At 47.6% G+C, this 23002-nt stretch overlaps 1 protein-coding gene across 7 annotated transcripts in view; it reads right to left on the bottom strand.

The window, feature by feature from the left end:
* LOC132537450 (phospholipase B1, membrane-associated-like) overlaps positions 1–23002 on the bottom strand; it is a 100042-nt gene that overhangs the window by 13779 nt on the left and 63261 nt on the right. For 3 of the 7 annotated variants that reach the window (XM_060186794.1, XM_060186796.1, XM_060186795.1), the window contains 15 exons: positions 21569–21634; positions 20705–20805; positions 19521–19602; positions 17078–17182; positions 16705–16800; positions 15845–15916; positions 14678–14716; positions 13940–14000; positions 13098–13156; positions 12154–12227; positions 6156–6199; positions 4653–4761; positions 2430–2481; positions 2002–2082; positions 1199–1264 (listed from right to left, as the gene is read on the bottom strand). In XM_060186794.1, coding sequence (XP_060042777.1) covers positions 1199–1264; positions 2002–2082; positions 2430–2481; positions 4653–4761; positions 6156–6199; positions 12154–12227; positions 13098–13156; positions 13940–14000; positions 14678–14716; positions 15845–15916; positions 16705–16800; positions 17078–17182; positions 19521–19602; positions 20705–20805; positions 21569–21634 — 1107 coding nt within the window. The other 4 variants (XM_060186797.1, XM_060186799.1, XR_009548881.1 and 1 more) reach the window with 4 other exon arrangements.

Genomic DNA, 23002 nt, shown 5'->3' with positions numbered 1-23002 from the left:
TGTAGAAGCCACATAGGCCTGGGAGTCAGGGTGCTCCCTCCTGTGCTGCTGGATCCTGGAACTTCTCCCTTGGTCAGAGGAAATGGGGAGTGAGCACCTGCTGGGCCAGAACCAAAGCGGGTGTTCAGGGGTTTTGGGGCGGTGCTCAGCGTGCGATGGCAGGGTGGTGCTCTAATCTGTCTCACAGTCAGAGGAGGAAGCTGGCCGCACACACACCATTCAACTCGAAGTGCAGGATCTAGCATGAAGGTCGTCAAACTGCCACCACCAGGGGCTTTACGCAGGAAGTGAAGGGAGAAGGGGTGACATGACACACATTCTCCCCCACTTATTTATTTTTTAAAGGATTTGATTATTTTCATGAGAGAGAAGGAAGGAGGGGGGAGGGAGGGACGGAGGGAGAGGGAGAGATGGACAGACACCAGAGCTCTGCTCAAATTCTGGTATATGGTGCCGTGCTGGGGACTGTGTGGGGATATGACAGGCTGGGCAGGGTTGACACCCCATCATCTCTCTGAGACCGGTAGGAGTTCACCCCGAAAAGCCTTCCTGCTCTTCCTCCCTCTCCTCAGACAGCATTCTACACCTGGCTCAAGGGCAGGAGCTGTTCACTGAAACTGCTACACAGATTATAGTTAAGTTTCCATTTAATGCAGGTGAAAGGGTGTTCCCACTTCATGATACTGACCTTTAAAATGATTGGTCTGACAATACTTCCTCTTTTCTGCCTGCTTGCTCGAGTATAAGAATATACCCGTGTAACGCGATAAACGCACTATCCCCTGCCATAGTGTCCAGTCCTCACTCTCACTCACCCCACTGCGGCCTGTCCTCCTCCTCCTCTACGAGGCCTCTCTGGTGGCCAACAGAGTGGTGGGCATGGGGTGGACAGGGCAGGCCTTCCAGAGCTTGCCCTGCAGGACCGAACCTGGGATCTCTGGAGCCACAGCCATGACAATGTCTGACAGAACACCATCTCCCCTGTCTGTGTTATTTTCTTAAAGCCTGAAAGCCTTTGGGGCTGATTCCAAATGGAACAAGGTTTCCTAGAGGGTCAGCCCCACATCTGGGGAAGGACCCCGTGCCCTCAGCTCCCTCCTTCAGCAGAGTAGTGTCTCCAGCATCCTCTCCCCAGCCTGCCTTCCCCACTCCCACTCCAGGCAGGCGCTGTGTCCAGCTGGGAGGTACTCCCACCCACCTGTGCTTGCAGGTAGTCCAAGCCGCTGCGGACATGTTCCAGGAACTTTTCTGCGGTGTACTCTTGCTGGGCAGGGGCAGGAGAAGCAGAACTGGTTAGGGGAGATGATGGATGATGGATGGGGCGGTTTCTGTTCTCCCTTCCACCCCCGTCCCTGTCCCGTGCTTCTGACTCTGACCCCTCAGACCCCAGCTGGGGCCAGCTCATCACGTCAGAATCTGAGATGAGTGGTCCACTCCAGGCTGTGGTCCAAGAAGCGCCAACCAGCAGCCTGGAACCTTCAGCCAAAGCTTTATTTCAGTAGCCAGAAGTGGAGAGCCCCTCAGACTGCTTGGAGTCTAGTCTTCTGTCTGAACTATCAGGATTTTAAGAGAGGGAAATGGTATGCCAGTGAGTTAGTTCACCTGGGGGCGAACCTGTCTTGCAAAGTGCCTGGTCCAGGTACAAATACCTGGTAATACTACGGCGACAAGGGAGGCTTCAGTGCTGCAGCTATCTCTCCCTTTCTGTGTCCGTCTGCAAAAGTCAGTCCAGAGTGGTAAGGCTCCGGTGATGAGAGAGAGAGAGAGACAGAGCCAGCCAGCCATCCCATGGGGGGTGAGTGGGTGGGAGTAGACAAACTATAAATCTGCCACCACCTGAGGGTTTGGGGTTAAGAAGAGCCTGCACACACACAGGTGCATGTTTTTGAATTGGCTTGGGACATGCTTGCACACACAGGGGGAGGTGGCCACCTCGACAGTTGGTTCTTGTTCTCTTAAGAGAACCTCCAAAGTCAAAGCTAGGAGCACTTCATCTATTACCTGATTCATGCAGAATTCACAGATATCTCTATTTCCAATCAGCACCGTGATGACCTTCCAGTGGTCATTGAGATCTATTCTCTATGCAGGGGGTGAAAAGTAAATGTTTTCCACTAAATGAATGAAACCTCCCAAGATCTAGATAATCCATTCAACCCCTGAAGACTTTGTCCATTTGTGCTATCATAGGATCAAATCTCAGATTGAATGACATTTTGGAGGTCTATTTACAGGATGCAGGGACTTTCAAGGTCACTTTGACCAACAATAAACCTCCTCTAGAAGGCCTGCCATAGGGCATGCCCTTCCAAAGCTTGAATGCCTCTAGTGACGGGGGCTCACTGCTTCTCACAGCAGACCATTCCATTTGGAGAAAACTTTGGTGGGCGAGAAAACTCCTGTCCCAAATAACCACAAATTAGACTCACATTGTCAGTTGTCATCTTCTGCACCAGAGTTTGGGCTTGGCTCAAAAAATCCCTGAAAAGGAGAGGAATCAATTCTGTTGGAATGGGGCCTGGACCTTTCCTCTTAAAGTCCCCAAACTAGAGCTTTCTGGGGCATTAGCTCCACTGTGAGTCACTGAGGCTGAGAGTCAAAGAGCCACTAGCCTGTTCTGAAGAGTCATTACAACAAATAACCCTTTGTAAAGTCAACTGCATGTCTGTCCTCAAGTCCTAGTTAAGGATGCTGCCTACAAGGCGTGTTGCTCACAGCCTCCCTTTCTAGGCCTCCACACAGGAAATGTCCTTCTGAGCTCCATGCCAGGAAACCATTTCCTTTAAGGGTTGATACTGATACTGAAATTAGACCTATATGGCAATTTATAATGTTATGTTAGGGTACAAGCATAGGACCCCACACAAATGGTCTTCTACCGAACCCAAACTTTTTCTTTTTGCCACAAAGATTATCACTGGGGCTCAATGTCTGTATGACTCCACTGTATATGTTGGTGCTGTTTTAAAATAGTAGTTGGAAGGCAAAGAGAAATAGAGAAGAGGGAAATGGGAGAGGGAAGATGGGAGAGAGGAGGGGAGACAAGACAGGGAGAGGGAAAGCAGGAGGGATGGAGGGAGGGAGGGAGAGAGAGGGGGGACAAGACAGGGAGAGGGAAAGCAGGAGGGATGGAGGGAGGGAGGGAGAGAGAGGGGGGACAAGACAGGGAGAGGGAAAGCAGGAGGGATGGAGGGAAGGAGGGAGAGAGAGGGGGGAGAGGGGGGAGAGAAGACAGGGAGAGGGAAAGAAGGAGGCATGTAGGGAGGGAGGGAGAGAGAGGGGGGAGAGGGGGGAGAGAAGACAGGGAGAGGGAAAGAAGGAGGGATGTAGGGAGGGAGGGAGAGAGAGGGGGGACAAGACAGGGAGAGGGAAAGAAGGAGGGATGTAGGGAGGGAGGGAGAGAGGAGGGGAGACAAGACAGGGAGAGGGAAAGCAGGAGGGATGGAGGGAGGGAGGGAGAGAGAGGGGGGAGAGGGGGGAGAGAAGACAGGGAGAGGGAAAGAAGGAGGGATGTAGGGAAGGAGGGAGAGAGAGGGGGGACAAGACAGGGAGAGGGAAAGAAGGAGGGATGTAGGGAAGGAGGGAGAGAGAGGGGGGAGAGGGGGGAGAGAAGACAGGGAGAGGGAAAGAAGGAGGGATGTAGGGAGGGAGGGAGAGAGAGGGGGGACAAGACAGGGAGAGGGAAAGCAGGAGGGATGGAGGGAGGGAGGGAGAGAGGGAGAGAGGAGGGGAGACAAGACAGGGAGAGGGAAAGCAGGAGGCATGTAGGGAGGGAGGGAGGGCGGGAGGGAGGGAGAGAGAGAGATGGAGAGAAAGGGAGAGAGGAGGGGAGACAAGACAGGGAGAGGGAAAGAAGGAGGCATGTAGGGAGGGAGGGAGGGAGGGAAAGAGAGAGGGAGAGAGGGGGGACAAGACAGGGAGAGGGAAAGAAGGAGGGATGGAGGGAGGGAGGGAGAGAGAGAGGGAGAGGGGGGTGACAAGACGGAGAGGGAAAGAAGGAGGGATGGAGGGAGGGAGAGAGAGAGAGCCTTGCAGCACTGCTTCACTGCTCATGAAGTTTTCCCCAGAGGTAAGGACCAAGTACGGAAATTCAGTCCCTTGCACAAGTTGACGTGCATGCTCTACTGTGCATGTAACACCTGCTGGGTCCTACTGAGCCCAGTTATTTATTTATGTATTTATTTCCCCCTTTGTTGCCCTTGTTGTCTTTTTTATTGTTGTAGTTATTATTGTTGTTGTTATTGATGTCAGTGTTAGATAGGACAGAGAGAAGTGGAGAGAGGGGAAGACAGAGAGGCAGAGAGAAAGAATGACACCTGCAGACCTGCTTCACTGCCTGTGAAGCGACTCCCCTGCAGGTGGGGAGCCGGGGGCTCGAACCCCGATCCTTACGCTGGTCTTGTGCTTCGTGCCAAATGTGCTTAACCTGCTGCGCTACCACATCACTCCCCCAATTTTTATTTTAAACCCTCCAGCATGTGTTCCCACTCTATAGCATGACCCCAGTCCAAGCTCAGCTCCTCTGGCCTCCCTGCTGAGGCAGTTACCACAAGAGCGGTTGGGAGCCTCTCAGGTCCTGACTGCAGGTGAATCTAAGTTTCTCACATGCCTCCCACTTCCTGGTGTCGGAGCTCACTCCCCAAATGCCATACTTAGCCTGTGCTTCAGGTACAGCCTGGTTGAGGAATGCGTTATCACTGCTGGCTTCTCCGAAGCACACTGAAAATCCTAAGAGGCCGCTGTTGAACTTCCGGAGGATGTCTGCAATGGGGAGATGGGGTGAGGGCAGGATGCAGAGCACTCAGGACAGGAGGCCAGGACTGCTTCTCTGGGGGTGTATGAGCATGCTCACAGAACTTTTAGGAGGCTCCATCAGGGAAGACAAGTACAGTGTGCGTCCAACACGAGTCAGAGCCTCTGATCACAGGGTAGGCTGAGACAGCAAGTGAAGCATTTCATGTCAGTGAATAAACTCATTCACCACACTGCTGAGGGGTCTTGTGGAGTTGATTTTTCCTTTCGCTTTTTTCTCTCACTGCTAGGGCTCCACTATCCCAGGCCAACTTTGACAGATGGACAGAAACAGAGAGACAGAGGGAGAGATCCTAGGGCACCAAGGCATCCTCTAATGCAGTGCCAGGCCCTGATCTGGGTCAGACATTTGGCAAAGCAGGCATTCTCCCAGGTGAACTATCTCACCAGCCCCTGATGTCTTTCATTTTTATTGAGAGGTAAGAGAGGGAGAGAGAGAGAGAGAGTGAGAGGACAGAAAAATGAGATGCCACAGCTCATCTCTATCATCCATGGAGCTCCCTCAGTGCTGTCCATGGCTGCTGTTTGGTACCAGGGCTCTAACCTATGCTCTCAACACAATAGGATGTGTGTTCTCTCCGCTGTGCTGTCTCCCAACTCCTCTTCCCTTTCTTTTTTCTGGTTCCTATATGGTCCTATATGGTGAAGTGAAATATCACTGTCCCATTTGACGGTCTCAGTATCCTCGGAGCCAGCTGACCAAAATGTGAGGTAACTCAGAATGTGTGATAACTGGCAGCCCTGGAAGCTGCTCAGTAGATAAAGTGTTGGACTCTCAAGCATAAAGTCCTGAGCTTGATCTCTGGCATTGCGCATACCAGAGTGGTGCTCTGGCTTTCTTTCAAATAAATCATTATTTTAAAAATAAACCTCTTGGGGAGTCGGGAGTCGCTTCACAGGTGGTGAAGCAGGTCTGCAGATGTCTATCTCTCTCTCCCCCTCTCTGTCTTCCCCTCCTCTCTCCATTTGTCTCTGTCCTATCCAACAACAACAACCTCAATAACAACAGCAATAATAACTACAACAGTAAAACAACAAGGGCAACAAAAGGGAATAAATAAATATAAAAAATATATATATAAAAATAAACCTCTTAAGAATGTTTGGTGACTCGCCCTAAGCCACCTGGTTAGCATGTAGAGGGGTGGCCAAGGTGGGAACCCAGGTCTGTGGGCTCCCTGGACTCCCCATCCAGAGCTCACTGAGTGCCCTTCTACTGCCTGCCATGCATGTCTCCTATCTCCGTGACAGATGTCCTCTCCCCTCTCTGTTGAGAGCTGCTCTCACAAAGCTGGGACCCAGAGGGGACAAAGGAAGAGACTGAAGGCCCTGGCGGGACTTACTTGGTAAGGTGGTGACATTGTCCAGGCTGTTATCCCCGCCACCACTGTATGGAATGAAGTCAGTGAGAGACTGAGTAAATAAGCAAGACCCACAGAAAGGTACCCCCACTTTCAGCGATTCCATGTGAAGACACACTAGACCCATTTCTTTGGGAGCTGAGAAATACTAAAAATTATTACTGTATTTAGGGGTGGGGTCTGCCAGGGATCCAATACAGGGCCTCAGACATGCAAAGCACGTGTGCTTTACCACCAGTCTGTATCTCCAGACCTTGGAGGAAAAGTTTGATTTCCAATATGCTAGATCCCTCTCATATTTAGTTGCCTCCACTTGTTATTGTTGTTGTAGTTATTGTTGTTGTTGATGATGTCACTGTTGTTGGATAGGACAGAGAGAAATGGAGAGAGAAGGGGAAGACAGAGGGGGGAGAGAAAGATAGACACCTGCAGACCTGCTTCACCAACTGTGAAGCGACTCCCCTGCAGGTGAGGAGCCAGGAGCTTGAACCCGGATCCTTACGCCGGTCCTTGTGCTTCCTCTCATATTTAGAATTCGAAGGCAAAAGAGTTCCCTCTTTTCTCTGTCAAATCAAGGAGGAGATAGCACTTAGCTGATAGCCACAGTCTGATGGTAAGGTGATCTCTACAGAGCAGGAAACAGAAGTACACAGGGTTACTTTACATTGAAGGAAACGAAAAATCACAAGGTCCCTGAAAAGCAGTGTGCTGTGGAGGAAGCCTTTAAGGATGGACAGCATCTTGTCTGGTCAATTTCACAAGAAGGAAGATTCAGGGATAACCTCTTATCACCCTCTAGTGCCCAATCTGGCTTCATCTCATCAAATCTGCCTATGCTCCTCCAACAAGCTTTTGCTTAATTTAAAGTATTAAAAAGCTCATATGGGAGGCAAGAAAATAATTTGTTTTAACCAAGTCCAATGCTCAGATGCACTGTAGTTATTAATATTTTCCTTCTGTGGCTCCCTCTTCTGTCCTGGCATATGATTCTAGGTCAATAGACTTGTGAACACAGCGATAGCATCCAGTCCACCAATGAATTCACCTTCTTCAACTCATCTTGGATGGAAACTTGAAGGAATCATGTTAAGTGACATAAGCCAGAAAGAGAAGGATGAATACTAGATGATCTCACTCAACGGCAGAATTTAAGAAATAAGAAAAGAAAGGTCAACATGAAAGTAAAAAGACTGGTTTGGTGTACTGAACTAAAGCAAAGGGCTCTGGGTAAGGACAGAGGGATGGGGGCGGAGGAGGTGTGCTTTCAGGTCCTGTTCATGATGATGGACCTAATTTGGGGGTAAGATTATTTTACAGACACCTGTCTTGGTGAGATTTAAAATTGTACTCATGTGCCAACAACTGTACTGTAAAAACAGTAGCCTCCCAATAAAAAACAAACAAAACTTTCAAAGCATAGGCCACAAATCAATCTGGGCTTTTTCAATTCAAGGAGGGCTTGGAATGCATTTGTCTATTCTTCTTTATGCCATTTTTTTATTGATTTGATAATGCTCAACAAGTCCATTGGATAAGAGGGGTACAATTTCACACAATTATTTTATTTTTTCTTTTATTTGATAGGACAGAAAGACTGAAAGGGGAGGGAGAGATGAGAGAAAATAAGAAAGACACTTAACATCACTGCTTCACTGCTTGTGAGGCTTCACCCTGTATGCGGGGCCCAGGATCTTGACCCAGATACTTGCACGTGGTAATGTATGTGCTCAGCCAGGTGTGCCACTGCCTGGCCGCTGAATCTGTCTAATTCACAGCAGGATGGTTGGCTAAGGACTTCAGTAATCATTGAAAGAAATCAGGAGTGCTCTGCCATTCTGTCTCTGAGTCTCAGTCTCTCTCCATATCAGACACCTGAACCTACCCCGGCCATTGGTTGGACATGGTTTTTTTCCAGTTGTGTTAGAATATGCTGTTTTAGTTGCTTCCTGAAACTTATTTATTTATTTATTTATTTATTTATTTATTTATTTATTTTAAACTAAGAGCACCTAACAAAACACTTTACACTTGAAAGGAAATTAGAAGTCTATCCAATTCCTCTAATCACTCTCTTTCTTTTCTCCACCAGAGACACGCAAATACACACACATCAAATGACCTCTATTATAATATTACTTAAAGGTTATTTTTGATATTCTGAAAAAAAAAAAGGATGATGACTGATGTAAACACGTGCAGAAATCTCTCCCTGAACCAATGTCAAGGTGAACATTTCTAGTAGAAAAGATAGAATTATTCTCATAAACACGAAGGAACAAAAATATGTAAGGCCTTACTTTGATCAAAACTATGTGAAGAGAGAATGTAAATCTGTGTGAAACAGCCCATGTAGGGGAGGGAGCTCCTCAGGTCAGCATGATTTATATTATACCTTGAGTATAGCATTACCCACAGCACAGAGAGAAATTCAGAGCAGATGTCCACTGGCATCTGTTGAGTAGTTTCAGCAAGATCCAACTTTTTATGAGTAAGACTAATGTGCTTTTTGGTACATAAAAGTTACCAAGTCCTTTGAATGATGGCAAAAAAATCGTAAATGGAAAAGAAAAAGGAGTGCTCTGAAGATCTGTGGGTCTGCACCATTGTGAAAGTAGCCAAAGCTAGACCTTTTTATGCCTTATGACTCTCATAAGCCAAGTGATCTTGAAAATATTCACAACCAGGCCACCTTCTAAATGTCCTCCTTACAGCCCTTCTCCTGCTACCTTTTAAGAATTCTGAGCTCAGTTCCCCCTAGAGTAGGTCCATGATCCATACTCTGCTTCTTTGAAGGAAGAGACCCTGATTACATTCTCAATTACTCAAGTCATTAATTATCCAGTGTATCCAATCTAGATACCTTAACAGCTTCAGAAAATTGTTCTCCTAGGATCAGGTTACTAACATGACATTTGTCAGACAAAAAGAAAGCTCTGGACAGAAAATAGCTCAGCTGGTAGAGCACACATCTTACTCTGCATGAGGCCCTGGGTTTGTGTTTCAGTACATGGGAGCTTTATGGATGGTGGAGCAGTGCTGCGGTGTCCTTCTTCCCACCCATGTCTAATAATGAGAAAGAAAAAAAACTGGCTTGGGAGAATATTCCACTGTAGCATCAAGCACACATGAAGCCCTGGATTCATTTCTGGGCAAAAGCACAATAAAAAGAAAGGGTTCTGGAATTTAAGGACAACAATGGAATAAACAGATGTAATACCAATAGAAGTTCTTCTTTACAGAAACGCTCCCCCCTCCTTTTATTTATTTATTTATTTATTTATTTATTTATTTATTTATTTACTTTTTACCAGAACACTGCTCAACTGATTTATAGTGGTGTGAGGGGATTGAACCTGGGGCTTTGAAGCCTCAGGCTTGAGAGTCTCTTTGCAAAACCATTATGCTATCTCCCCCACTTTACAGAACTTCTCAATGTCTTTAATATGCTACAATTTAAATTCTCCAGAAGACTGATAAAGTATGTCATGTTTCCACCAAACACAAAGGCATTTCCCTCTCTGGGCACAGGCCTGGATCTGGTGTTGCATGGAACATACTTTGGAAAACACTCATCTGTAGCTTCTGTCAAGTGTTGAACTATCAACAAATGTAGACCTTGAATAAGTCATCTGATCTAGAACAGATAAAGTGTGTAAACGGACAGCATTTCTATTACACAAGGCCTTGGAGTTAGAACTAAAAGACTGAAGTATGCACTCTTACTCAGCCTAGAAGACTACAGCATTAGTTCTTTTTTTCTTTTTAATATTTACTTATTTTCCCTTTAGTTGCCCTTGTTGTTTTATTGTTGTAGTTATTATTGTTGTTGTTGCTATTGTTGGATAGGACAGAGAGAAATGGAGAGAAGAGGGGAAGACAGAGAGGGGGAGAGAAAGACAGACACCTGCAGACCTCCTTCACTGCCTTTGAAGCAACTCCCCTGCAGATGGGGAGCCGGGGGCTCAAACCGGGATCCTTAAGCCGGTCCTTTCGCTTTGTGCCACGTGCGCTTAACCCACTGCACCTCTGCTCCAGCTCTCAGAACTATTTCTTATACAACCTCACTTGAAGGAAGGAACAGAGCAATTACTCAGTGTTTCCACCGCTACAGAAAGAATTGCTCAGAAGACTACCTTGCTTGTATCTGAGTCCCAGCAGTCTGTGCTAATGAACTGTTTGTTAAATTGAAGAAGTCATCTCTTTTCCCCAAACTACACAACCAGATGTAGCTTATTTATCCTTGTGGACTCTGTGTCTATTTTCTGGTTTCCCAAGTCATGATGTGAGTTCTTATTTAGCTAAAGACAAGAGCTGGAGTTACAGCTGTTTGAATGTTGTCAGTCGTAGTAAGCACTATCAAACTCTTGTCCCCCTCTTCCTTTTCTTTTCCTCTTAAGACCAATGACACTGGGCAGAAGGGTCGGGAGACTAGGTTCAGTATGGTTCTCTTAAAGGCCACCTCTCTAGAGTGAGGGTGTGTGAATTTGGGGTGGGGGAGGGCACATACATGCACACACTGATCTCAACTCTGCAGGTTGGGGGAGGTGTGATGTCCTCATGCCATCAAGACCCTGCATCTTCTCCCAGGGCAACTCCACGAGGACATCTGTCTTCTACTCAGAAACATCTTTCTTTTCTATTCTAGGAAGTTCTGGAGACCACGGAGCCATCTTCACAGCTCAAATTAAAAATAAAATTGTACTTTTATGGTGAGAGACAAACTGTTCTGCTGTCAATGGAGTTTCACCTATCTCAATCTTTGGTGATAAAATAGGATGCCAGGGGTCAAACCCATAGCCTCATCCTGAGTCACTTCCCCAGCCTCAAGGGAAATCTTTCTGGGACTCTTCCTCAGGGGGAACTGGAGAAATGTCAAAGTCCAAAATGAACTCCACTCTACTGCCACTCACATTTTTTTTCTTAAAAAATGCTTTTACTTTATATTCTATATATATTTTTTATTACTTGTAGAAATATAGATAGGTGGTTTGTTCTACTTTAACAATTTTACCATGTCATTCTATTAGCTTGAGAACTCAAATATTTTTCATAGCTTATTGAAGAAAATTGCCGACTGTCCCTTCCCATCTTTCTTGTTTTTCTTGTGGTGCTCAAATAGGCTGCTTGCATTTTTGGCAGAAGCCTTTGGATTCACACTAAAGAAAGGGGAGGAAGTACAGAGGCCCACAAGACTCATTTGCCAGCACTCCGCCGTCTCGTGACCATCTTTGTTCTAGCTATTTCCCCAGGTGACACATTCTGAGAAAGCCTTCAGTGGCTCAGGACAGACAGAACCTTAAGAACATCCAAGTATGGCTGCTCACTGGACACAGCTTAAGCTTTTTCCACAGCCTCTGTGTCTGGAGCACCTTTCCTGCCTACCTGATTTGCTTATCTAGAGAGGATGTGACCAGTATTCTGCCTTCTCCGGTGAAGTATCCTCATCCCTTCTGGTGAGGCCAGCCACTTCCTCTGCTATATTCCTGTGACACTCAGGTAGTTTTCATTTAAAAGAATTTGTACATTGAGCATAATTAGTTACCTATGCTTTCCACCTCTACCACAACCCCTACCCATCTGCCTGCCTTCATGATAAGTGCGTGTGGGCACACAGAAGGGGCCCAGCTATGTCCACTGATTGCGTTTCTGCCTCGGTTCTCCCTCCTGAGGTGTGTACTGCACTTTGGAATTTCCATATAGATGCAGTTGGAGACTGAGAGATTGGGTACTTTGGGTGGTGCATTTTGTGTTAGATATGTTAACCCAGCAGTTTGATATGAATCTTAGTTTGGTTTGCTCTCCACAATTAATGACAACAAGAAGATTATCCACAGAAATTGCCTCTCCACTGATTAAGTTGTCTCATTTTATAGAAACACGTTTTCCTTTCTGAAATCCTCTCCCTCCCACACTCGTCTTTGTTCTTTGGTCTACTCATGCATTTGGAGATAAAAACCCCACCCCGCCTATTTAACATTACCTAAAGGACAGTCCCCGAAACTGTGTGGCCATACCAAGAAGGTTGCCTGGTCCAGTGTCAAGTCCACTGCCAACCTTTGAAGACACCAAAGTCCACAGGTAAGTCATAGAGAAGAGTGGCGGTGAGTTGGACCTACTGAACTCATGGTGGTGAGATGAGAGCACTGGGCTTGGAGTTAGCAGACTCCTCTGTATTTGGGCTCTAGCCTCTCCTCACCACCCTCACCCTGATCAGGCACAACTTGACTGCCTGAAGGTACAACAGAGTGTTTGCGCTGCCCACCTCACGGGATTGTTTGGATTCGATGATAAAAGTAAAATAGCTTGAAGACTCTACAATGCTTTACAAATGTGAAGCACTGTGATATATTACTACTTCTTAGCATTGTGCTCCTATGTTCTTTAAAGGACAAAGAGCCAGAGATTGGACGGATTTCTTAGAAATGTCTTATTTCTGCTCTTTTCCTCTGGAACATTCTTTCAGGCAACCTCGTAGCCTTAAGTGTATTGCCAGAAGGTGGTCATCCTGGATAGCCAAGTAGCTCTGTTTCTTGGAACTTAGGAGCAAAGCTCTAATCATAATTTTGGAATCTCTGCTGCCTTATAGAAAGAGATTCAAAGATCTGAGCTGCTCAGAAAACATGGAGTCCAAGGGAGAAAGCTGACTACACAGGCAGGTTTGAAAGATTTCTGTAGTTCATATACCACAATCTGTGATGTTTAAAAATCATGTTTCGGGGTGCTCCAATTATCCATTCTCTGAGACAATCAGTTCACTTCTGGACAGAACTTAATTGCACACTTGTAAAATGATGAAGTCAATCAGGTGTAATGCCCTTGAACTGACAGCCCAGGGAGAGAGGAAAGTGAGTCAGCAGTGCAGGTCTTAGAGTTAGAAGGATGGGGACTGGGACTGACTCCCCACCCAGGGCCAAGAGTCCTTACAGTCAGAGAATCTCCCAGAGCAGCCACAACGTTGATGTCTCCAGGTTTCAGTGAGTGTACTGGAAAGACAAACAGACACACCTGAATCTGAAGAACTGAGCTGCAGCCAAGTCTGGTGCTTTCTGTCTTAAGTCCAGAAACATACCCTGCATGAATGTTTAGGCCAAGCAGGGCCAGAAGTTCACAGTGCTACTGAGACAGAGCCTACATGACAGCAGAGCCTCCCCTAAGTGACATAACAATAAAATCCTGGATCTATCTATCAAGGGAGGGAGAGAGAGAGAGAGAGAGAGAGACAGAGAGAGAGAGAGAAGAGACAGAGAAGCAGAGAGTGAGATTTGATTCAGGCAGTGAAGGGCCTGCAGTCATGTGGGGGGAAGCCAGCTGTGGTCTGAGTGCCTCGCTGTCTGGACACTGGACCATCTGAGGTGAGCTTCAGGGCTCACTATGCTGTCCCATTGGAACTTGGGACTAGATTTCAACCAAGAATCAAGAAAACGATTACTCCAGGTCATCCCTTCTACCACAGAGTTGGTAGTGCAGTTGTCCATAAACTGAAGAGCTCTCTCTACTATGACTCCCTCCTCACCTCACCTCCATCTCTGTGATGTAATGGGTCATGCCACAGTGACGGCCACAATAGGGAGCTCATGGGACACTCTTTGTGCCAGCTCTGCTGGACAGCATTGGGGCCTGCTGGATAAGACTTTGCCACAGGGTGACGGGCAAATCAGGGATTCTGTCAGATTACCACCAAGATAGAAAGTTGGGGGGTATCACCTATCATTTTGAAACTCTTATCTGATCCCACTTCGAAGTATTATGGGGAGTTGGGGGCTTACCTGACTTAGGCTTAGTAGAAGAAGGGGCTGTGTCATTGCACTGCAGAATGCTCCCATTAGGCTAAGGGCAGAAATGAATAGCAGAATCTCAGGGCTAGCAAGACAGCATAGTGGATATGCAAATATACTTTCATGCCTGCAGCTTTGAGGTCTTGAGTTCAATCCCCAGCACCACCATAAGGCAGACTGCTCTGATGAGAGAGAGAGAGAGAGAGAGAGAGAGAGAGAGAGAAGAGAGGAGGAGGAGGAGGAGGAGGAGAAGGAGGGCTACTATCACCACCACCACCACCACCAGAGAGACTGGCAGGTATCATCAGGGACCTTGCACCCACAGACTCAGGGCCACACCCTGGCGAGAGATTAAGAAGGACATTTGATGAAGGCATCCTAGGTGTTTCTGAGTATCAGCCTGGTGGGGATCCATGAATCCTAGTTGAGCCTCCCCCATTAGCTAATGGAAAAACAGGGCCAGGGACAAAACAGGGCACTAGTCCCACCTACCTATGAAGAAGCTGGTTGTATTTACAAATGTCTTTGGAAAGACTAGGATGAGACCCACTGCCACAGCCCACCCCCTTCTGGACTGTCCTCTCTGATGGATCTGCAGGTGTTTGGTTTGCTGAGTTCCTGCCCATGAACCTTCCACCCCACCCCATCTCCGTGCTTCAGGGCCAGTGCCAGCTCCGGGGTTGCCCACAGCTTGGGTTGGTGAACCAACTGGAAACAATAAGCATGTACCTCCACACTGTTTTTGTAGGTGCTCAGAAATGGACGGTCCTGTGGGAAGAGAGGAGAGCCACTGCAATCTATTCCACTTCCCACTACATCAATATGTTTACTTTGACCTGTTCTTCCATCCCAAGCATAGCCCCACTCACAAAAGATTAAGCCTGAGGGCTTCCTCCCAGAATGCCTTGAAGCCTTCTCTGCAAGCTTTACCAGCACAGAAAATAACAATCAGTGGTTCCGAGGAGTGAGCACATCTAGGGTATCTAGATAGTGCTGCCTTTCTTTCTCTACATAGTTGTCTCTCAGCAGAGCATCTGTCTCATGCTTCCCTAGCCCCCAAGTCACATAGGCCAGTCCCAATCTTAAGTAACTGGGGCGGCCTCAGTCTCAGGTCCTCATAAATCCTGCCTCATCCAACCCCTGCTCAGTGGTTCTCATCTTGGGCACTGTCAATACTTCGGGGGATAGAGAGAAATCACAGAGGTAGAGTGCCGACGCTGAGCTCAGAAACTCTGACAATGGGCGAATGAACATGATGCCAAGGTTTGGCTTTGCCTTCCTGGTTAATGTCTCTGGTTTCAGCTCTCCTTGGGCCACAGCCACCTCCACCAGGTCTGCCAGGTCTCAGTTCCTTCCCCTATGGGACCTACATAAAGATAGGGTGTCCTTCTGTCTTAACCTGCCCTTGATCCCTTTTACCCTTACCCTCTGGACTTCAAAATAAGTTCTGGGAAGCCTTGTCACTTTCCTCTTCTTGATGTCAAAGAACCTTCTGTGCAGCCCAGAACTGAGCTGGGCTCACCATGACATGGAGAAGCCATAGGACTATCTAGGCCCTTCCAGTCACCAGGGCTGCCATTTCTCACTATTTAACCAGATAGGGCACTGGCTGGGTAACTAGAATCTTTATTGGGTAGGTAGGCAAGCAAAACTGGAGAGTCGGGGGCAGGTGAGACCCAGGATGAGATGAACTGAGCACTCTTCATCAGAGACTTTAAGAGTCTAGAAAAGTTGTTTTAGAGAAATACCCCTGGTAGCAGGGCTGCAGGTGTCTCTCTCTGTCTCTCTCCGTCTCTCTCCATATATCCCCCTTCCTCTCAACTTCTAGCTATTTCTAGCTGAGAGGGGGGGAGAGATGCACACACACCCCTGGTAAGAATGCATTTTTCACTTTACCTTTCTTGGGCATGCCAGAGTGATACTGCCTTGAAAATCATGATATGCAGTCTTCTGGCCAAAAGGTTCCAGCTAGACCAAGAAGCATTAAATAGAGTGATAAAGTGAAAGCATGAAGAGAAAGGCTAAAGGCCGGGCTACGGGGCCAGGGCTGGAGAAGGGGTGAGGGATAAGGAAAATGGCATTTCTTTCTTTTATTTATGCTACCAGGGTTATTGCTGAGGCTCGGTGCCTGAATGACAGCATCAACATTCCTCACAGCCCTCCTCCCCACCTTTTTTCTTTGCTATATGATGAGAGAGAGAGAGGGGGAGAGAGAGAGAGAGAGAGAAAGAGAGAGAGAGAGAGAGAGAGAGAGAAAGGGGGGGAGAATAAATTTCAGTACTGTTCCACTGCTCATGAAACTTTCCCTCTGCAAGTGGAGGGGCTAGGCTTACCAAGGTTTTCACATATGGTAAGATGTGCTTTCTACTGGGTCTGTCACCATCCAACCCCAGAAATATTTCTTATCGCTGACGGGTTGGACACCAAAGCCCATACCACGAGATGGCTGACTGATATCCTACCCTCCCCAAGTATTTTTCATTACTAGGGCTTCAGACATGATTAAGTCCACTCTTTGCAATGAACTTACTCCCCCTTTTTAATTATGGATAGAGAAAAGAGAGAGAAGGAAAGAAACAAACACCACAGTACTGTTCCACTACTTGTGAAGCTTCTCCTTGGCATGGTGCTTTCACGTGATGCCAGAGGTTCAAACCGACATGAGAAAGTGTGCACTCTATCAGGTGAACTAACTCCCAACTTCCTGAGTTCATTTTCTCATTAGGAGAACACATTTTCTTCTCAGGGCCTCTTACCATGTTGTTCCAGAGGGCACTGGCTGAATGGGCGTGGGCCTTTCTGCTGAAGTGGAAACAGTCGGGGGTGAAGAAGGAGATATCAGGCAAGCCCTCCTGGTGCCAGGGGAGGAGAGAGGGGCTGAGTCTGAGAAAGAGCAGCTAATGCAAGACGCACTCAGAAAGAGCTAGGAAGGTAGTTCACTGCATTACGAATTATACTTTAAAAAAAAAAAGGAGGAAAAAGGGGCTTGGAAATAGATGATCTCGGTAGACCACATGTCTCAACAAGCATGAGACCCCGAGTTGAGCCTGGCACCACCTGGGAGCACCTTGGATGGCATTGAGGAAGCTCTTAGGGTGGTTGAGGCAAGCCATGAGACCTGATTCTTACCGGCATCCTCGGCAAGCGCACTCTTTCAAAGAAGGTCTGCAGGACCACGGTAAAGTCATCACTGGTGTCGTACCGCCCACTGTTCACCAGGTCACGCAACAGCTTCTATAGAGGAAAAGGTCAGGGGACCTTACTTCTGCTCCAGCTCGTTTTGTCTGTGACCCAGGGGCCTCACTTATCTATGGTGCCACTGCTCCCAAGTCTATGTTTTTATTGTTTTCATTTCTGATACAGAGAGAGGGAGAGGCAGAGAGATGGGGCCACCACAGCAGCACAACTCCCTCTCTGGAGCTTCCTTTAGTGCACGGTGCACCCATGTGGCAGTGGGGCTCGGGCCAGGACCCTGTGGCTGGTAGAACACAAGCTCTATATGGTGAGCTATCACCCAACCCCTCTGCCATCTCCCACCACCCCCAGAATTCAACAGCTATGAGGTCTGTGAGGGGAATCCTCAGCAGTCAGGTCTCAGTTGATCAGGACTTTTCAGCTCAGGCTTGATCTCAATCACCCCTCTCCCCCAGCCTCAGGTTGAAATTGAGCAGACCTGACCTAGGAATGGCAGGGGAGGTTCTGAAGTCTGTTATGGGGTCAGGAGGGAGCCTGCTGGGTTAAGTACTTGCCCAGCTATGGGAGAGGCTCTGGATTTGAGGTCTTGAATCATATGGGAGCATCAGATATCACCAAAGAGTGGCTGGAAAGGGGGTTTGGTGTGTGATGCCAGGGATTAAACTTGGGCCTCACACCTGTAAGTCCTTTACTTGACTGCTGCACATCTCTTGGAAAATCTTTACATCAATTTGTCTACACTTGTTTAGAAGTAAAAACAAACAAACAAAAAACCATCAACACCACTGGCTGTCTCTATAAATCACTTGTGCATATGTGTGAGCATGGGCGTACACACTCTATTGAGACTGGCACAGCTCAGTGGTGACAGAACAGTTACTCTCATTGCTTTCATTTTCATTTGAAGCCCCTTCCCTTTTCATCTGGGTCCCCCAGTTCTGGCTCTTCCATTTCATGGCTCGCCAGGTGTCCAGCGTTTGCATCCAGGACCCTGGCTAGGCAGGGAAATCAGGATCCCGTACCCAGGAACACTCAAGGGGTGATTTCAGGGAAGTCAGACTCAGATCAGCCTGAGAGCTGGTTCCTGGCCCAGGAGCCCTCCTCTCTGACCTTTCTCCCAGAGTAATGCTTGAACAGAAAGGGAAGATGCCCTGTAGAAAAGGAGGAGAGAGACTGCATTTTGGGGGAGGGCTGGGGTGCTGACTCATATGTGGGAGTTGTGAAAACTGTTCTGAGACAACAGTCTTATGGAACAATTTTCTCAATAAAATGAGAGTAAAATGGTGTTTGGCAGGGAGTAGAGGTAGCGGAGAATGACGCTGCTGTTTGAGGGAGCCCAGCTGCATGGAGTCGTAAATGGCAGGCAGCAGCTGCACAGTAAGCACAGTGACTGCAGACTGCCACATGGTGTGGCAGAGGCCAAACACCACTGCGGCAGCAGACACAGCACAACTCATAAAAGCATAAAACCAACATGAGGCACACCTCAAACAGCCTCCCTGTATACGTCACATAAACTCAGTACATATGTTAAAGAGATTTTTCTCTAGATAAGTCGGTGAGAAAGTTTTGGTGAATAGTTCTCTGGCTAGCCTATATTCGAACCCACTTCCAGTTTGAAAACTCCACTGACTAAAGTTCAATCTTCCTCCCACTAAAGAATGTAAGAGAGACTAATGCTTGCTTTCCCAGAGCCCCTTCTATCCATGTGCCCGATATCTTGAACAAAACTTCTGCCTTGGGCTTTAGGCTAGAAGACAGAGATAGGCTGGAGGGACGCAGGAGTCCACTCTGCTAGGGGTGGCCCATGCCCTGGTTGTCACAGTGACACTGGTCTCCTTGGCACTAACAGACTAGCTCTTGAGTCTGATCTGATTTTGATGGTTTGGCTTCTCAGAACTCCCCAATGACATGATTTCTTATGCACTGCCCACCAACCACAGGGGCCTAAACAGCTCCAAGCCCACACTGTGCCTAAAGAATAAATCTAGTGAAATGAACCAGAATGGCCTAAGATTTCTGTAGCTTGTACCTACGAAATCCTGCACGAGCAGGCTGTTTGTCAGGACAGGGCCATGGTCTGAGCTGTTGGGTGGAAGATACCATAGCTACGAAGTCACTCAGAGGGCCAGGCAATGGCATCAGGGATGATGAATATCAGGGTTCTGATGCCTGTGAGCCCCAATACCCTGGGCAGGCAATGGGAACTCTCTAACCCAAGAAATTTCAAGGAAGAGGATCTACTCCAGGGAGTCCATGTACATAAGGCATAAATCCATCCTGTGAGTGATTTGCAGTCCACTCTAGAAGGCCTGGAAGACTATACTGTCCTCACTGGATGATTACTAGAATGGGGGGTATTTTTTCCCCAGCTTACCTGATACCTTCTGTTTGCATCTGAGAGGGAGGCAAGTTCTCGGGAACCATCCTGAGCCTTGAAGAGACAGGGACACACTTGCCTGCAGACCAAACCAAAGAGATGCCCCCACACCACCAGTCACTGACTGAACAAGCCATGCAGGAAGAGTGGCTGGGGGTTCGACTAGGAAGTGTCAGCAGTCCAGGCTTTAGGGGCCTGGCTGGTTCATCTACTGACTAAATCACAAGAAGCTGAAGGAAACTTCCCAGATCTGCCTTTGCTCTGAGAATAGTAACTTCTTCTAGCCTCTGCAGGAGGGACTTTCATGGAACTGAGTTACCTCATGAGAAGTAGAGGACTGCTGTACAGGGAAGGGACACCTCTTTGGATAATAATCATGGCTCCAGCCAGAACAATAGTTAGTGCGTACTGAATATTAGCTGTGTCAAGAGCTTTGCGGGGATTTACCTGTCTCGTCCCTCCCACTACTCTAGAAGTCATTTCATCAAGGGCCCCATCGTTTAGATTAGAAAACTGGCTCAGCAGGTCCAGCACTTTCTCAGGGTCTCATGGAGGCTGAGGTAGGAGGCAGGACTTGAACTCCAATATCTCTGAAACCTGAGCTCTGAGTCTCCAATTGAATCACTTCTGTCTGGGAGGCACCCTGACCTGGCTGGCCAGCTTGAAAATCTGGGCTTATGGTCTGGGAGATGAGATGATTAGAATGGGGAGCCTACACCCCACCCTCGGAAGACAACCGCCAAGCCAGAAGGTGGAGACAGGGCATGCCGAGCACTGGTGCGGGGGCAGGATGAGGTGGACCTGTGTCTCTGACCCGACCCAGCCTTCACAAACTCAACTGTTCCAGATACAGAAATGGGCTGCACTGACCCTTTAGTTTGAACCATCAACAGATCCTGCAGTGACCATAGCCAGAGACTTTTGGTGGGTTTTGCCTGGTACCCCACTCCTCAGGCATTGCTCCTTCCTCTCTAGAGGGTTGGCTTATAAGTGCTTATACCTCTGAAGGGCTCACAAACACCCTGACACTGATTCCCTCCCTTGGGCTTTATCAAGTTAGACAATTGTGTGGTCTCAGCAGGTCTCTGACTCTGGCCTGTGGGTTTTCTAACTATTGAGAGTTACTGCCCCATAAAGATGCCACAGCCCTCTCAAGAGATGGGAAGAGGCATCCAGCTCACCTGAGGATTCCACTTGAGCAGCCAGCTCCAGAGTTACTGTGGAGCTCCTTCAGGCTGAGGATCTCCAGTGTTGAGACCAGGTTCACAAACAGCCGGGGAACCTGTGCAAAGACAAAGTCCATGGCAAGGTGTTCAGGGGTGGGTGGCTCTAATTTCTCAACTGGATCTGGGGACAGTCCCTTCTTTTTTTCTTTTTATTTATTTTTCATATTTATTTTCCCTTTTGTTGCCCCTGTTGTTTTGCATTGTTGTTGTAGTTATTATTGTTGTTGATGATGTCATCGTTGTTAGATAGGACAGAGAGAAATGGAGAGAGGAGGGGAAGACAGAGAGGGGGAGAGAAAGACAGACACCTGCAGACCTGCTTCACTATTGCACTTAACCTGCTGTACTACCACCCGACTCCCAAGGGATGGTCCCTTCTGATGGTTGTCAAGTCTCCGGTCTTTTGTCTAACCCCATTCACTGTCTTCAGGCGTCTCTCTCTCTCTCTTTCTGTATGTCTCTCCTTTTCAAATTATTTTTTAATCTTATTTATTTTCTAGAGATATCCAGATATCCAAAGGGAAGGGAGAGTTAAAAGAGAGAAACAGACCTGCTTCACCACTTGAGAAGCTTCCAAGGTGGGGACTGGGGGTTGAACCTGGGTCCTCACACATTATAATATGTGTGCTCAACTACCCACCTCCCTGTCTTTAGGCCTCTCTATAAATCCCCATGAACACCTCCATATCCAGGCTACTGGGCCACAGTTGGGAACCTGGTCACTATGGGTCTCTGAGTCAAGAGGACTTGTCAAGGAGCCCCTCAGGGGGAAGTCAAAGCTGACTCTGGGCTTGTGATTGAATGATCCAGCCTCCTTACCTGTGCATGCAAGATGTCCAAAACAGTCTGCACATTGTAGATAACATTTTCTGGTCCATAGGTAAGCTGTAGGAAGAGAAAGTGTCTCTGATACCACCCATTATCTTGTCCAGTCTCTGCAGTCCAGGGTAACTTCTGCTCTTTGGTATTCTACTTCCTCTACAGCAGCCATAGTGGGTGACAGTGATGCATACGTTCACCATGGGTAGGGTGGGGTCCCAGCCTCCACATGTGCCCCGTAGTTTGTCATGGAAGTACGCTCAGAGGAGAAACTTTCTTCCCAGTGGTGCTATGGAAGGCTCTAGAGCTCACTCTCCGTCCACCAAATGTAGGGTCTTAGCTTAAAGCACATAGCATCTGTGGGTCCCTCTCCAAGTGGGCGTGGCAGCAAACCTCTCGGAGCTCCTGCAGTTTGAACATTCTTCTATTCTCTGGTCCTCTGGTCTCTTCAGCTTCAAGCCTCAAGTGCCTGGGGATGGTCTCTCCAATCTAATTGCTCCAGGATGTCTCAAGTAACTCCACTGTTCCCACCTAACCCTTTGTGTTTCTCTTTAGAGGCCAGCAGGGGAGGCAGGGAGACCACAGCACTGCTCCACTTTTTGTGAGGCTTGTCCATCTGCGTGGTGCTCTCCTGTGGTACCAAGTGCTCAGAGTGGGTCCTCACACATGGCAAAGTATGAGCTACTATATGAGCTACCTCCTGACAGCCTAGATTTTAAAAATTTATTCAGGAGTAGGGCACCAAAGTAAAAACCCTGGGTGGAGGGTGAAGGCAGATATTTGGCTTCAAGGGGTGGGGGGGGGAGGATGGGGCACAGTCTTTTGGTGGTGGGAATGGAGTTTATGGACACTCCCATTAATTTGTAGTCATATAAATCACTAATTAATATGAGAGAGGAAAATCAATTGAATGTATCAAACTTTTTAATGCATAGACCATAGGCTGAGTCTTTGTTATGTTGACTCTCTTAAAAGCTTAGACCAGGGAGAACAGAAGCAACCAGTGGCACAGCTATATACAAATAATGTCAAAGGACATAAATTATGGTGATGTTGTGTATGATACAGCAAATAATAACAAAGTGATATTTCAAAGTTAACCCAATTGCCAAATAATGTGATTATAGCAATAACTATCTATTGTCTTCTTAAACCCTAAGTCAGCAGGAACCTCCCACTTCCTCTATAAAGCCTATATTTCCCCCAGTCCTGGAACCTCTAGGGTGGGGCTCACTTTCCTACATGCTTCTCTCAATTCATACCAAATGATATTTCATCTGCCAATCCCAACCTAATCAACACAAGGAGAACCACCTCAGCATGCTTCATTTCGGACTGTGTCCAGAGACATCAGGCATGGAATGCCAACCCTTCACCCTCATTACTCGGGTGAGACCTTTCCTTTCACGGCATTCTCTAATTCCATTCCAGGAG

The sequence above is a fragment of the Erinaceus europaeus genome, chromosome 3, assembly GCF_950295315.1.
Source record: "Erinaceus europaeus chromosome 3, mEriEur2.1, whole genome shotgun sequence".
Classification (NCBI taxonomy): Eukaryota; Metazoa; Chordata; class Mammalia; order Eulipotyphla; family Erinaceidae; genus Erinaceus; species Erinaceus europaeus.
The sequence above is the reverse complement of the archived record's forward strand: the minus strand, read 5'-3'. Positions and strand labels throughout refer to the sequence as shown.